Source organism: Chrysemys picta, chromosome 7 (assembly GCF_011386835.1).
Source record: "Chrysemys picta bellii isolate R12L10 chromosome 7, ASM1138683v2, whole genome shotgun sequence".
Taxonomy (NCBI): Eukaryota; Metazoa; Chordata; order Testudines; family Emydidae; genus Chrysemys; species Chrysemys picta.
The window spans coordinates 9,107,774-9,124,593 of record NC_088797.1 but is presented as its reverse complement, the minus strand read 5'-3'; the positions used below and the strand labels follow the sequence as shown (position 1 = coordinate 9,124,593).

General features: G+C 43.7%; 1 protein-coding gene across 1 annotated transcript; it reads left to right on the top strand.

Moving 5' to 3' along the window:
• The first annotated feature begins 2,905 nt into the window (after positions 1-2,905).
• Positions 2,906-15,206, top strand: LOC101935311 (2-epi-5-epi-valiolone synthase-like). Its single transcript, XM_005282118.2, has 5 exons — positions 2,906-4,361; positions 9,241-9,874; positions 10,930-11,163; positions 11,935-12,187; positions 14,502-15,206. Exons 1-5 carry the CDS (start codon positions 4,192-4,194, stop codon positions 14,600-14,602), a joined length of 1,392 nt encoding a protein of 463 aa, XP_005282175.2. The 5' UTR covers positions 2,906-4,191; the 3' UTR covers positions 14,603-15,206.
• The last annotated feature ends 1,614 nt before the right edge of the window (positions 15,207-16,820 follow it).

Sequence of the window (16,820 nt, the reverse complement as noted above, 5' to 3'; positions counted from 1 at the left end):
CTCCCTCCCCCAGGCATTTCCGATAGATGCACTAGGGCTGGGGAGAGCGAACTGCCTCACACAGAAGGCAGGGGAGTTTTGGCATCTATTTGTTTTATGTAAGTTGTTTGCTGGCCACAGGGCCCCATGTCTGGGGTTTGGGAAGTTCTGGGGCTAGGGGAGAAAAATAGGCAGTTACACCACCTTAGGGCTGCACAGTACAAAAGACTAGAGGTACGCCCCAACCAAACGCCCAGAGGCGAGTTGTGAGGGGCACGCGTCCCCCCCCCAGATTTCTGCCAGGGTTTTGTGCCCTGCCGAATCCTGCTGCATACCACCAGAGCCTTTAAATTGTGACCCCCCCCACACCACTATCAACAGTTACGTGTCGCCTCTGCAGAGCCCCAAAGTCGGGAGGAATTTGAAAGCCCCATAGCCCGCACTACATTTCCTATGGGGTCTCTAGCTTTACAAGAGCAGGGTGTCAGGATGCCTATAGTTCCGAAGGCATCTCTGACGCAGTGCCTGCTGAAACACCACTGCCTGATGCTGGCGATATTGCCACGTATCGGCCTGTGCGGGATCACCCTAGTTTGGAGAAAGGGAATTGAGGAGCTGGCAGGTGAGCTCTGACGGGCTAGTGGGATCTTCAGACTTTCCAAACCCGGGTCAGAGCTAGACCTTAGAAGCTGCATTGGTCGGGTTAGCCACGTCAGCCCTCTGTTTGAATCCCGACGCCCCCCCTTCTCCAGCACATCAAACATAAGCTGCTGCTCTTTCCTTTCAAGGGCCTGCACAGTCAATCCTGGCCAGACCTGTCATCTTTCGTTTGTTATCAGGCTGTCGCTGCTCACCTCCAACCCCCGAGGATCCCATTGCCCACCTGTTAAATTTCCAAACAGGCACCTTCAAGCCTTCTCCCATTCCTCTCTACGCCCTTGGGTGGGGCTCCCTGTAAAGATCCACATATCCACCTTCAAATCCCTCCTGAGAACTTTCCTTTGCCCAGATGTCTGCAAAAGAATGGACAAAACATAGGCCGCTGGTGTGTTGAGAACAGCCTATCATGCTGACCAGTACTGTCTCGCTGTTTACTTGTACTCCCCTGTCTGCCTGCATCCATCAGTCGCCTTTTGTCTTATTCTTAGATGGTAAGCGCCTTGGGGCTGTGGCAGCTTTTTTGTTCTATTTGTACAGCACCTAGCACCACAGGGTCCTAGTCCAAGACAGGCACTGCTAGGTGCTACAGTAGTACAAATTATCCCTTCCCAGATGGGGAAAGTGAGGTGCAGTGCAGTTTAAGTGATTGGCGCAAGGCTACCCAGTGAGTCAGTGTCGGAGTTGAATTTAGAACCAACATCTCTAACCATTAGAATCTACTGATAGCCATGTAACATCCACTGCCCCTAAAGGCTTCCATTCTGCTGGCCCAGGCTGGTACGGTAGGTAATGTACCAGGTCAAGCAATGCAAGGTCCTGGTGGTAGGTGGTCATCATAACTAGCCCGACATTTGAGACTAGCTTGCCAACATTTGAAGTGAAACAGCAGATATATCACGTCTCCCAGAAAAAAGCTGAAAAAAATATAAATGGGAAATAATAAAATGTGCAGAACAAAATCATAAAAGGAAAAGCAAATAGAATATCTCTGACTTCAATCTCTTACTGCTATTAATCAAAACAGACAAGACTAAATAGATCAACCCCCTTAGATACCTAAGATTATCCCCATATGTCACTTAGTAAACTAGGGGCCAAATTAGATCTTATAGCCCCTATAGAAACTGATGCAGCCTGCATATGGATTGGGAGTTAATAGTTTTAGGCAAGTTTTTAGTATTGTTAGGACCAGAGCTGATGCTCTAACCATTCCACAAATCATCTCTCCACGGGTTTGCTGGGTGACCTTGGACATGTCTTTGCTCCTCATCCTTCAGTTTTGCCATCTGTAAAATAGGGATAAATCTATTAACTTCCTTTGTAAAGCACTTTGAGATCTACTGATCAAAATTGTTATGAGAGCCAGGTCTTCTTGTTATTAATAATAATTAATAATGCTCTCCTTGAGGTCAAACTTACTTAAAAGATTTTATCCTAGGAAAATTCGGATTCTATTTTAATAGCCTTTTCCAGGCTAAGTTTGCTGGTCTAAATTTCAGAAGTGGTTTTCAATTTCATTTAGCCCTTCACTGAGCTGTAAATATTCTTAGAGATGCTAAATAATTCTTGTTTTATGGCTACTTGAAAACTAGTGTTCTTATAGTCTGTGGTTTTAGGCATGTTTTTAATTTTCTTCATCTTTGTTTTTCAAGTTGCTATGCAACTCCCCTATCTTATACAGTAGCATTATTTTTCCCCTCCAAAATAAAATCTCTCAGTAACACAGACAGTGTGTTCTGTGTTGCTAATTATTGGTCATTTCCCCATTGATTTTGTTCATTTCCTTAAGCGGTTTAACCCCTGGTCAGTCTACTTTTACTTTGTCTAGGCTGTTCTAATGTTGTTTGTGTCCATGCTATCTAAATGATTTTGTTTCTACCTGGAATTTGACTTGAAACTTGGCTTTAGTTTAAAAGAGCTGGTTGAGGAGCTCGCTAGATCATTAATGTTGAATTTCAAAAAGTCCTGGAGCACTGGGGAAGTTCCAGAAGATTGGGAGAAAGCAAATGTTGTGCCAATTTGTAAAAAGGGTAAATAAGACAACCAGGGTAATTATAGGCCCGTCAGCCTGATGTTGGTCCTGAGCAAGATAATGGAGCAGCTGAAATGGAATTTGATTAATAAAGAATTAAAGGAGGGTAATGTAATTAATGCAAATCAACATGGGTTTATGGAAAGTAGATCTTGTCAAACTAACCCGATTTTTTTTTTATTAGTTTACAAGTTTGGTTGAAAAAGTTAATAGCACTGACATAGGGGTAGCCGTGTTAGTCTGAATCTGTAAAAAGCAACAGAGGGTCCAGTTTTTAATCCTTTAAAGTATGCCATGTTAATTTTATATTATTCCAGTTTTTTAATCAAAATGTCATGCTGTACCAAGTCAAATACCTTACAGGAAGTATAAGTATATTATGTCAGTACTAAGCAACAGAGGGTCCTGTGGCACCTTTAAGACTAACAGAAGTATTAGGAGCATAAGCTTTCGTGGGTAAGAACCTCACTTCTTCAGATGCAAGTAATGGAAATTTCCAGAGGCAGGTAGAAATCAGTATGGAGATAATGAGGTTAGTTCAATCAGGGAGGGTGAGGTGCTCTGCTAGCAGTTGAGGTGTGAACACCAAGGGAGGAGAAACTGCTTCTGTAGTTGGATATCCATTCACAGTCTTTGTTTAATCCTGATCTATTGTTTTACCTTTGTCTTGGAACTGATGCGACCACTGCTGGAATATTGTGCAAAGTTCTGGTGTCTACAATTCAAGAAGGGTGTTGACAAACTGAAGAAGGTTCAGAGAAGAGGCAAGAGAATAATCAGAGGAATAGAAAATATGCCTTATAATGATAGACTCGAGGAGCTCAATCCATTTAGCAACAAAGAGAGTGTTAAGGGGTGACTTGATTACTGTCTAGAAGTACTACAGGGGGGAACAAATATTTAATAATGGGCTCTCCAATGGCTGGAAGCTGAAGCTAGACAAATTAAGACTGGAAATAAGGTGTACATTTTTAGCAGTGAGAGTAATTAATTGGAACAATTTACCAAGGGTAGTGGTGGATTCTCCATCATGGACAATTTTTAAATCTCCCCACCACTGCTGCTTCTGTTCCCTCTTTGCCTCTTGCACACAGAGTGGGGCTAGCAGTTAGATAAATCAAAGGTCCTGCCCAACAAAGGAATTCTTGAAACGACATTGATGTTTCATATAAATTATTTGTCTTTCATAACACCCATTTCACTGCAGGGCATCATGTGAGAAGCTAATTTATGGATTTGTATTGTATTTCCTAAGCGTTATAAAACTAATCAATTATACAACGCTAGCTTGGGTCCTACATGTGTCTCTGGGTGAGTTGTACACCTCTGACTCGTGTCCTCAGATTAGATAATACTAGTTTTATAATTTCCTCCACCCACCCACACACACAGTACCAACAGGTGAGGAGTAGACAGGACCTCCTCTTCCAAAATATGGTCAAACTGGAGCCTTTAAAAGTGGCTGGAAGGCACTCACTTAGGTGAGATCTCTCAAGATAGAGATTTCATCTGCTGGAAAGATGCCGGTGTCTGAAGAGATCTTAGCCAAAAAGGCCACAACAGTCATGCCTGAGAATCCCAGACAGACTGATTTTCAGCTGGTGCGGGTCAAGAGCACTTGGTGTCGCATCAAGAAGGGGGATGTCATATGCAACTCCGAGGATAAGATAACCATCTCACAGGCTAAAATGTAAGTATAAAAGCTTGCGCTAGGAGTACTTGATAAAATCTGATGACGAGCTAGCCAACAATCTGGCTTGGGTTAGTCATGTTATATTATCTTTCAGATGGGGGAAATTTAGAGATATGTTGGGCTTGTACAACTGAAAAATGTTATCTAATGTCGCTGTGTTGAATGTGACCGAAACCCACCAAAAAGCAGACATTCCAAGTAAAGGCTCAAACGTATTTCTCAACCCATCTTTTTGTGTGCCGGTACTGCCACATAAATCATGTGTTCGCCATACACCTTGGCATAAATGGAGTGAGTTGAAAGAGAGATCATTATCCCCCACTCTGATTTTGTCACACTTTTGTGTATTTATCAAATAAAGCTTGGAAGCTTTCTTAAAATGTTTGAGGAGTAGTTAGAGGAACGTGGGGATTTTTGCAACTGGGTTCATTCAGTGCATATTCAAAATCATTGTCTATAAAAGGGGGTGTGTAACAGACATTTACAGATTTGGGTAATGAAATACATAGCTTGGAAAAACAAATACAAAGATCCTAAAAATCACTGACATGATCAAAAAGCAGAATGCAGCTGTCATAAACTTTAGGGGAAGTTCTCTACCTGTGGCAAGGTCAGAAAAGGGTCACAGATGGGTGAATGTTTTCCCTTAAGGCCAAACACAGCTCTCTGCAGGAATGTCTCCCTCCTTAATTAACCTTGGATTGCAGGAGGATCCCCTTTCAATAGAATACAGAGACTCCTTTGGCTATTAAATATTAATGGAATACTCACAAATGTGGGGCTTTGTTTGTTTTTTGCACATCAGAAGTTTTCCAATATTTGCAGTGTCTTTATTCTATTATCACTGGGTCTGATCCTTATCAAATTCATTGAGAGGAGTTTTGCCGTTGGCTTCAGCAGGAACAGGTAAATAAGGTGCCACTTCTGCAGCAGATACTGCATAGGCAGATCTGGATTGAATTCAGTGGGGTTCTATCCAGGCACAGAGATCTGCTTGTGCAGAGCTCATTTCAGGATAGGGTCCTTAGTCAATAACATAATTTATTGATTTAGGGCCCAGTCCGCAAAAAAATTGCTCATGTAAAATATCCATTAGCAAATGGCAGGTTTGGGCTCGACTTCATAGGCATTCTGCAATTCAGACCAGACTGTATCCTCATCTGCCCATCTGCCATGTGGCCAAAGTTACCTCTGACATCTAAAACAGATTCCTGTACTGTAACTGACATTCAGAACCACACCCTCTCTTTAGTGGCCAAAAGTTTCAAAAATAAATGCACACTAATAATCTTCTCTGAAAATTATTTATTTGATTGAACTTATTTTATAGTCATATAATTTTTTTACTGTATTAGCTTAAACAACGACAGAATAATAGCCTCTGAAAAGCATAAAAATTCATGAGTACCATTTCCAAAAGTCCCTAAGTCACTTAGGGCCAGATTTTTACTGGCATTTACATCCCTAAAGAGGCAGATAGGTGCCTAGTAGGAAAAGCAGGTAGGTACCTAACATCCATTGATTTCAGTGGAAGTTAGGCAGATCGCCAAAGGGATTTAGGCACCTACCTCCCATTGACTGCAGTGGGAGGCAGGTGAGTAAATACATCTGATGATCTGGGTTCAGGTGTTTTTGGGTACATCTACACAGCAAAAAAAACCCTGCAGGCGCGAGTCTCAGAGCTCAGGTCAGTTGATTGAGGCTTGCGGGGCTCAGAGACCTACTCCCCTCACCCCCCCCCCCCCCCACAGGTTTTAGAGCCTGGGCTCCAGCCTTAGCCCCACCATTTACACTGCTATTTTTAGCCCCCTAGCATGAGACCAAGTCAGTTGACCTGGGCTCTGAGACTCGCTGCCGCGGGGTTTTTTTTGCTGTGTAGACGTACCCTTTGAAAATCCCACCGGGCAGCTGTTTGCTTCCATAGGCCTCTGAATAATACAAGTGACTGATTTTTCTCTTCGGGTGCCAAATCAAAAAAACCTGGGAGGAAAAATGTGGTTAGTTTCAAACCAAACCTGGGGTTGTTGGGTTTTTTTTGGTTTTCTTGCTGAAATGACAAGATGGGGGGACAGGGGGGAAGAAACTGTTTCTGATCAAAACAACACCTGAAATGAAACTAAATATAAAAACCTAAAAAAGAGTTTTTTTTCAGAGTTTCATTTCGTTCCATTTCCAGGGCTTTTTCCAACCCAAAATGAAATGTTTAAAAAAATGCATCCAACTAAGTTTCTAAACTCAATGTCACTATGAAACGAAAAGTCAAATCATTTCATTTCGAAACGATCAAAACTATTCTGACTTATTTGAAAATGAAAATGTCTTTTTTCTATCTGAGACTGGTCACTGACTTTGACCTGAATTCAATTTTTCCAACCCTAAAGGCTTGATTAAGCCAAAAAAGCTTTGACCTCTGTCCTGAAAAATCACCAAGTATAGGCTATGGCAGACTGACCTCTACTGGGAAAGCTCTGCTATTTCATCCCAGAAAGGCAAGTTCTATCTCAAAAGGGAAAACAAGAAACTCCACAGTAGATCTAAACTACTATTACAGACTACAGGACTGGGACTAGGGCCAGAATATGGACCTGAGTTGCAAAAGTAAGAACGCTATTTCAGCTGCAGAATTGCTTAAAGGACTTGGCTGGCTTAAAGACAGTGTTCAGTTTTGGAGTTACCACAAGCTCTGAGAAAGCACAGCGCAACTATGTGTTGCCTCTAAGAGGATCCCTTCGCAAACATTAGAAGTAAGGCCTGGTGAAGATCATGATTTCACGGACTCCATTGAAATCATGAAATTAGCCCAATATCATGATTCTTCCAACAGTGGGGAGGCGGAAGTGGGCACGCCCACCTCTGCATCCCCGTTGTTGGAAAAATCATGGTAGTGAGCTAATTCAGCTGTTTGCAGCCAGGGGGCAGGCGTGGGGGAAGGGGTGTGATGTGTCTCACCATGTGGCACTGGCCTGGTTCAGCTCCAGGCCGGGCCACTATGCTGCTTCTGGTCTGGTGGGCTAGTGGGGAGAAGGGGGCAGGGCTGACAACGAGTGGCATTTAGGAGCCTGGACCTGCCCCACGGCAGCCCCAGGGAAGACAGCAGGAGCAGAGACCAGGATCCACTGCTTGGAGCACAAGCAGGAGTGAGAGAGGGTGGGGGTTGGGTGGAGGAGCCCCTGTTCCAGTTAGGGGATGGATTCCAGTCTCACCCCAATCTCCCCACCAAGGCAGGGCCCCTTCCCACACCTGCTCATGCTCTAAGTGGCAGGTCCTGGTCTCAGTTCCTTCAGCAGCTCCCGTGACCTATTGGGGGCAACTATATGGTGGGCTTAGGGTGACCAGGTGTACGGTTTTCAACCGGAACACCCGGTCAAAAAGGGACCCTAGCGGCTCCGGGCAGCACCACCAGCTGTGGTCTTGCCCCCCTTATCCCTGTCTGGGTCCCCCACTCCCGGAGACAGCCTTGCTCCCAGGCTCCGGGGAGGGGGTGGACAGGGGAGAGAGGGCTGGCTTTCACACACCCACTACTAAAAATGTTCCTGCGCCACTGGGTGCCAGAAGAGGCAGGCAGCCTGCCTTAATGCCCCGGCTGAGCCACTGACCAGGAGCCGCCCGAGGTAAGCCCATGCCCCAACCCCTGTTCCAGCCCTGAGCCCCCTCCTGCACCCCAAACCTCTCATCCCCAGCCCAGATCCCTCACACCTCTGCACCCCAACCCCTGCCCCAGCCCAGAGCCCCCTCCCACACCCTGAACCCCTCATCCTCAGCCCCACCCCAGAGCCAGCATCCCCAGCCCAGAGCACTCACCCCTCCCGCACCCCAACCCCCTGCCTCAACCCATAGCCCCCACCCCCCAGCCTGGAGCCACCTCATGCACCCCAAATCCCTCATCCCTAGCCCCACCCCAGAGTCCGCACCCCCAGCAGGAGCCCTCACCCCCTCCTGCACCCCAACTCCCTGCCCCAGCTTGGAGCACCCTCCTGCACCCTGAACCTCTAATTTCTGGCCCCACCCCAGAGCTCACACCCCCAGTAAGAGCCCTCCCCAGACCAGTGAAAGTGAGTGAGGGTGGGGGAGAGTGAGCCACTGAGAGAGGGGGAATGTAGTGAGTGGGAGGCGGGTCTTTGGGGAAGGGGCAGGGAAGGGGCGGTGCCTCTGGGCAGGGCCTCTAGGTGGGCTAGAGCTCCTAATCACCATGCATTGTCCCTGCCTCCCCACTTTCCCACCAGCTCACTAGACAGCTTTGCTAGGTCCCTCTGAAGAAACGCCTCACAATCTTCCCTAGTCTTGACTAACATCAATAAGTGTGTCATCTGTAAGTTTTGTCTCAGCACTTCTCACTCCCTGCCCTTCCAAGTTCATTTAAAAAATGTATATGGAACATCAGTCCTTTTAATACAGAACCTTGGGTAACTCGTTGTTAAAATTTTGCCATGTTGGACATTGATCTCTCTTTCATAGCCACATGTAATAGGTTTTCCTGAAAGTCTAAATAAATTAGAGCACTCATCTCCACTAACTTATAGACAAATTAGTGAATCTGAGAGGAGCAATTTGCCTTTACAGATGCCATACTAATTAGTCTTTGTTGTATCATTATCCACCTACGTGTTTACTCGTTCAATTTTTAATTATCACATCAGCCAATTTTCCTGGTGCTGAAGCAAGGCCAACTACTCTACAATTCCCAGAATCCCCCCTATTGCCTATTTTAAGGATCAGTACAATATTTGAAACCCTACTATTTTCTGGTGTAGTAGTAGACTTTAATGAGAGATTGCGTATTTCAATCAGTAAGTTAGCTGCTTCATTTGTAAATTCTTTTTGACATAGAAGGTACCTAGTGTATTGATCTCACACCATGTTTTGTGATCCCTGACAGAGGCAAAAGTGTGTCAGATATTGGGATTTCCTGGACAATTGAGGCTCCTATCTCTTTCTGCTACAAAGTGGTGGAAACATCCAGTCTTCTGGATCCTGCCAACAGTACACTCCTTTTTGGGCACATCATAGATCCTCAGCAATTAGAGATGGCCATTAACAGAGAAAGAGAACAGAGGCGTTTTATTGTAATGGATCAGATTGTCGATGAATATTATGGCTCAAAAGTGAGAAAGTACTTTGAAGCCAATAATGTTCATTATAAAATCCTCTCCCTGCCCACCACTGAAGAAACCAAATCCATGGATCTGGTCCTCAGCATCTTGGAAGAAGTTCACAACTTCGGCATCGACAGGCGTAAAGAACCCATTATAGCAATTGGAGGAGGGGTTTGCCTTGATATCGTAGGCCTTGCAGCGTCACTTTATAGAAGACGCACCCCTTATATTCGTGTCCCAACAACCCTCTTGGCTTACGTTGATGCCAGTGTGGGAGCAAAGAACGGTGTAAATTTCCTTCAGTGCAAGAACAAGCTTGGAGGCTACACTCCTCCTGTAGCTACTTTTCTGGACAGATCCTTCATCCAAACTATTCCCCGACGACACATCTCCAACGGTCTTGGTGAAATTTTGAAGGTACCATTTTTTGGAATACAGATGTACTTTTGCTATATTAATTATTAATAAAAAGTTGAATGTGTGCGTGAGCCTAGGGCTTTGTGTAAGATGTTTTATACATCCAAAGGGTGGGCTTTTCAAGGCCACCTAGAGAAGTTGGACAACCAAATCTCATTATTTATTAATCATGCCCACCCACATAGTTTATAGTTGTTTGGCTTCTAAGAATCTAAAAGTGTGCCTAGCCCAGCCTCTAGGGACCCCTGGTAATTTTTAAAGATACACACAACATATAACAAAGCGAGATGTCAACCGTAGAGCAAACAGATGGAAGAAAACTCTTTCATAATGGACCTGATCCAAAACTTATTCAAATCTATGGGAGTCTATTTACTTCTATGTACTTTGGATCACCATTCAATAAGAGTAAAGATAAACTTTAGTTTTTTCAGAGTGGGGGAAGAACAGGGAAGTTACGGTAGTTAAATTTTTAGCCAAAGACATGTTCTACAAGACCATTTATACATACCTCAAATGTTGAAAGTGCATGTTGAGTTTGGTTGACCAATGGTATTATCAATCTTTCTGGGCCAAATTCTGCTCTCATTGTAAATCTATAGTTGTTCCCTCAAATTTACATATGCAAACAGCTTTGAGATCTAGCGATGTCATGTAGTGCAAAGTAGGATTACTGTGTCAATTTAAGAAGTATTTAAATGTATTAAAAATCCATCCATCCTGAATGCATGCATGCGATATTAGTAAAACCTACGCATTTTGAATGGCTGCCCAAAAAACTAAAAACCCTTCCAAAACCCCAAGCCCACGATATCACCCCACACACCCATTCACTCAATTCTCTTTACAAAAAATCCTGGGTGGTGTGGGGGGGAGCCTGGATTATCCTGGTGAGGTCCAGGAGCAACCAGTAATCCAACCTTTATTGACATGCATGCTCTAGGATAATATAGTACTAGTTGTATGTATTTCAATATGTACTTTTCCTAGAGTGTATTATTGGCTTATATAAAAATTCATCTTTTTAAAGTACTTCTTTCCATTCTTTATTCAAGATGGCGCTCATGAAACACAAAGGGCTCTTTGATCTGCTCAAGAGCCATGGAAAATACATGCTGGATACAAAGTTCCAGTCTCACAACGGTTTGGTCAATCGTGGTGATGCTGCACTAAAGACAACCAGACTTGCCATAGAAACAATGCTGGAAGAGCTTGCACCCAACCTCTGGGAGGATGACCTGGACAGATTGGTTGATTTTGGTCACCTTATAAGCCCAGAACTTGAAATGGTAAGTCACGAATTTTATTTTGCAATGTCCTGTTCAAATAAAGCAAAAAGTTTTTAATCATAGTAAAAATGTTCTTGGAAGGTTTTGTTTTGTATTATACTTGTGAGGCAGCATTGCCCAGTTGATAGTGCCCTGGCCTGGGAGTCAGGAGACTTGGGGTCTAGTCCAAACTCTAACTGATGTGTAACAGTGGGCAAATCATGTCCCGTCTGTGTGCACCTCCGTTTCCCCTCCCAACTTTGTCTATGTTGTCTATTTTGATTGTTAGGAATTTTGAGCCACTGATTGTCCCATTTGTACAGAGGCACCAAGGAGTGCGCATATCTAGGCATTAGTGTAATATAAATAGCAGCAATAATCTCAGCTATAGCAATCCAAATATTGCAGGGTTTTAAGATTCCAGACCCTACTGCTGCGATAAACTACTGTTCAGAAGTGGGGCACGGGGACAAACAGACTCAGTCCCTGTGAAAAGGTTAAAGTGAGATTTTTGCTGCTCAGTAATCTTCCCTCCCTCTCATTCAAAGTTCAGCCCTTGCTTTCAAGAGGAGCAAAAATCAAGCTCTCTGTGGGAGATTTTATGTACCGTTAATCATGGTGGAAAATATTTCCCCCACTCCCCAGAAATAAAAAGGATGCTGAGATTCAGCAAATCTCTAGTTCTACTACCGAGAGCCACATACTAATTTTCATCTACGAACTCAGATGAATTAAGAAAACCCGGACTAGTTACTGTAAGGGGGGGAAAAGCTCATTTTACTTTCATTTCAGAAAGTTTTGCCATCACTGATGCATGGAGAAGCAGTGAACATAGACATGGCATTCATGACTTACGTGGCCTATGAAAGGGGGCTTTTAACTCTGGAGGAAAAAGCCGACATCATTCAGTGCATGAAGGGTTTGGAGCTCCCGGTGTGGCATGAAGACTGCAACATGTATCTAATAAAGAAGGCCTTGGTGGAAAGGTTGAAACACTGTGGAGGCCAGATGAGGATGCCTCTCCCAACTGGACTTGGAATGGCAGGTACTGCAACATAGCTTCTAAAAAAGAAGAACAGGAGTACTTGTGGCACCTTAGAGACTAACAAATTTATTCGAGCATAAGCTTTCGTGGACTACAGCCCACTTCTTCGGATGCATAGTCCACGAAAGCTTATGCTCTAATAAATTTGTTAGTCTCTAAGGTGCCACAAGTACTCCTGTTCTTCTTTTTGCGGATACAGACTAACACGGCTGCTACTCTGAAACATAGCTTCTAAAGGGACAGACATTAACCAAGGGACAGGGGGAATTTTCACACCCATTCACATATACCAGAGCAACTCCCAGACACACTCACTAATGGCCAGATTTTTAAAGATGTTTGGAGGTAGATGGCTGCTTAGTGTGATTTTCAAAAATGCCTGAGCACCTAACACTCATTGTGCGGAGGCACTTTTGGAAATTCCACTAGGCAGTCACCTATATCTTTAGGTGCTGTATCACCATTTAAAATCTGGCCCTGAGAGCAGGATCAAATACCTGTTGAATTCAATGGGAGTTTTTCCATTGACTTCAAGAAGCTTTGGACCAGGTTATTACAGTAAAGTCTTTTGGGGGATATTAATTACTTTTCTCTTGGAACTTTGTCAACTTTTTTGTTTTTACTTGTCCTGGCAACATTCAAAGAAAAAAAAAATCCTTGTTACACCACCACTAAGGAACACAATATAACATGCCAACTGCCTGCCCTACCGTTTGCAGTTATATATATAGGGCTTTAATTGACCTTTTCATCTTATTATACCTGGACAGAGAGGGAATTCAGCTCCTGCATCTCACCACCAGAACTTAATTAAAGACTGAGCTCTGATAAATTGCCTTAAGGCTGGCCAATTTACTTTGCAAACATATTATAAGCCATACTGGGTATTATGTCAGGACAATCCAAATACAGCGCTATATTTGTTTAAACCACAACAAAAGTAGTAACAGTCAAAATTCTTTTGTCGTGCTTGAAAACATGTTGAAGCAACTCTTGGGAAAAGGCAGCTGGTATATGATGCAATTAATAGACGTAGAACTAAATAGCATACATCCTCAGTGATACGAGTGTCTGCCCAGGGTGACAATACACATATAAATAGAAAGAAAATTCAGAATAAAAAGCAGCACCTAGGATCAGCTTGTGATACGTCAGTCTACAGCTAGTTTGTAATAATAATTCCATCTGGTTGAATCTCTGTGGGCTTCATTCACAAAGGAGATTTAGGCACCGTTTGTACTCTGGGGGCAGCATGTTGGGTATGTGTAGCTAAACACCACAGGGAGGTTGCATCCACACTGCAGTGTGTAGCTCCATGTGTCGGTGAAAAGTTCTCCTAGAGGGGAGGCAGCAGGGAAAGGCGCTAGCAGCTCCCCGCAGCAAGGAAAGGCTCCGGCAGAGCCTTTCCTTGCTGCAGTGAAAGATTCTGGCAGAGGGGCGGCGGTGGGACTCTACACTGCTAAAAACAGCAGTGTAGACAAGTGGGGGGACGGCAGCGGCTGAGGACACCTGGCGGAGCCTGGAGGGAGGCACCTATCTTCACCTCGGATTCTCGGCCATGAACGCTCCGCTGGAGTAGTAGGTGCCTGTGTCAGGTCAACCCTTTCTCGTGAAAAAAGTCACAGAGAAAGAGCCCACCCCAACAACCCCACTATAGCCAATAACCCAGGTACTCTCAGGAAATTGGAAGAGTCAGGTTCATGTCCCTGCTCCAATGAATGTTTAACTATTTATACAAAGTAGAACAGCTTCTAAAGAAGAGATGGAGAGAGAGGCCTACCCCACAATAGCCTGCTGATTAGGGCACTCACCTGGCAGGGAGGAGACCTAGGTTCAAGACCCTGCTCCCAGTCAGGCACAATAGGGGTTCAAGTCTGGGTCTCCCCCATCCCAAGTGGGCTCTTGGCTATTCTGGGATGGATCGACACAGGCAGCCTGCAAAATCCCCACCCCGTCGGCCCCCCAGCTGGCTCTTGTAAGGATTAGACATGCTCAAAGCACGTTCGCAGAATCAGAGCCCACAGGGGTTAGGCAGGAGTGAGGACTCAAAGCAGCTCCTTAGCTGTGGGGGCTGTGTTAGGATTTAGACAGCTCTGTGCGGTGTGTGCCTAACAGTGATTCTGTGAATGTCAGTGGTGCCTAAATGTTAGACGTAGGTGCCTGAGGCTATCTTTAGGTGATCAAGTCCCTTTCTGAATCTAGCCCTGTGAATAAGTCTTTGTAAAGCTACTCAAGGAGAGTTTGCCTCACTTTCTGTGAGTGAATTGGACATCCCGCAAAGCTTCTTCTACTAACTAAAAATCATATTTTGCAGAAATATTCAATGATATCAGCGAAGACACCCTGGAAAGAGCGTACAAACGGTGGGCCAGCGAATGTAAGACAGCAATGGAAGATGACTTTCCGATTCACTGAAGGCTGTAGAATCCGATCGAAGCAATACTGCCCCTTGGATGGCATCATGGAGAGCTGTAATGTAGTGAGCTGGGCTGGATTTCAAATAGAGCCATTTCAGATGACCTTATGAAATCAGCACAAAAGTTTGGGTTTGGTTTTTTTTAGGCATCTGATCTATTATGCCTATTACATTTGTACAATTTGTAATAGAAGCTGATAGGGGCCACATTGTGATCATATAGCTCCCAGCGCCTGGATAGCACAAAAGAATTAATTAACAACCTGGAATGCTCTCATGCATGTAGCATAGTATATTCTGAGCACAACGCTGCTCCCATTGAAGTCAATGGCAGATCTTCCATTCCCTTTCCTTTATTCCATACACTAGTACAGATTGTGGGGTGTTTTAAAATAGAGCTTGCAAACGGCTGACTCTCCATTGTCTACCAATGGATCTGGAGTCAATAGAAGTGTTTCCCAAGTTAAGATGGCAGTATTAGGTCTTTAAGGGATATAAAAAGGAGTTGGGTTTGATGATGTAGCAACTAAATACATTTCCTATTTATAACACAGTCTTTATAGTATAAGATTGCACTAGTTACTTTTGCAAAAAAGAAAAAAACCCTGTTCTATTGTATTGTAAATTTCTTTTATCAGAAAACAATATGCTATGTAAAATAGCTAAAGAAAAGTAAAATGCCTATGATAAAAATGCGATCAGTGCTGCATGATGTAAGCTACTTTCCATTTTAAATGTTTGAGGCAAAAATACATATTGGTTTTTACTCTAATCATGTACAGAGCCATACATTTTGAACACAGTAACCATTATATCGTGTCAGATCACAAAATCTCTTTGTTTCAATGAGAAACAGGCAACCGTAGAGTCTAAGTAGCTGTGGAAGTCCTACAACTTGGGACTTTTGAAACTAAACTGAACAAAAGGTTAGAAAGTGTATAGTAGTGAGCAAGCCTGAACTGGCAGCAGTCCGGCCTCAAAAAAAGTATCTATCATCACTTGTATGATTCTGATTAATTACATTGACCTTAACTAGCTAGAAGTATGTACTTACAATTATATATCAATAAAACATACTTGGTCAAATTCCGCTGTGATGTAGATAGTGATGTAAGTTACACATTGGGTTTAGGTTGGCCAAAAAATGGGTATTGGTGGTTTACCTGTGTAACCTGTACAAGTCCAGAATTCCTTGGGTGTGCCACATAAGTGCAATTTGTTTCACTTTCATATTGTGTAGAGACAAGTCTACGTGGTATATGCAGAAGCAGCTCCCACTGAAATCAAGGGGAGCTACTTTATGCCTACTTACCCCAGGGATGAATTTGGCTCCTTCGAGCTCATAAAATGTTCACATTCAAGGCAACTACAATCACTGAAGAATAACCACTAGAAACAGGAAAAACAAACAAGATTAATATCCCCAAGTAGCATGAACATCATATCTCAGTAACTTGACAGTCACAGAAAATGTTACGTATCACATGAAGAATGTGAAAAATATAAAGGGCTATGGGCCTTTTGGTTGGAGGTGGATGCAAGGGAAATGCAGTCAACATCCTTTTTTTATTTACAGAGGTTTTGAATCAATCAGTTTAGATCCTATACTACTGTTTGCGGGTGTGTTGGTTTCTTACTGTTTACTGAAGTAATAAAAGCCATTAAACCATACAGTTTGTAAAGAAAAACTCTGTGTGTGTGTGTGTGTGTGTGTGTGTGCGCGCGTGCGTGCACGAGAGAAAAATGGAATCGACAAATGATCTCTCTCCAATACTTCCATTCTACCTGGAGGAGTCTTTAGCCACTCTAACATCGCCCTTTGAAATGCCGCCTTTGCAGTACCTTCTTCCCCTGCCTAGTCTTACTTCAGCTTTTGCTTTTCTGCTCCTTGGTTTTTCTTTGTGGGAGGGATGGGGAGAGGTCTGACCCAGCAGAGTTCCCTCAGACCCTTGACACTTGAAGCGTTGATACCTAAAACATGCAAATAGAACAACGCTGCCCCCTCCTGAAAGCCCAGCCCAGCAGGTTCTCCTCTGGCTTCTGACCTGAGGCTGCTCTAGAAAGAAGCAATCCTTGAGCCTTGGGAAGGTGCTTTTCACAAAGGATGCCATCATTAACAAGAAAACCCAATAATCCAGGTCTTGCCCAGGCTCTTCTATTTCATGACACAATTTTGATATTCACAACCATTTCACTTCTGCTGATTCTGCACGTAGC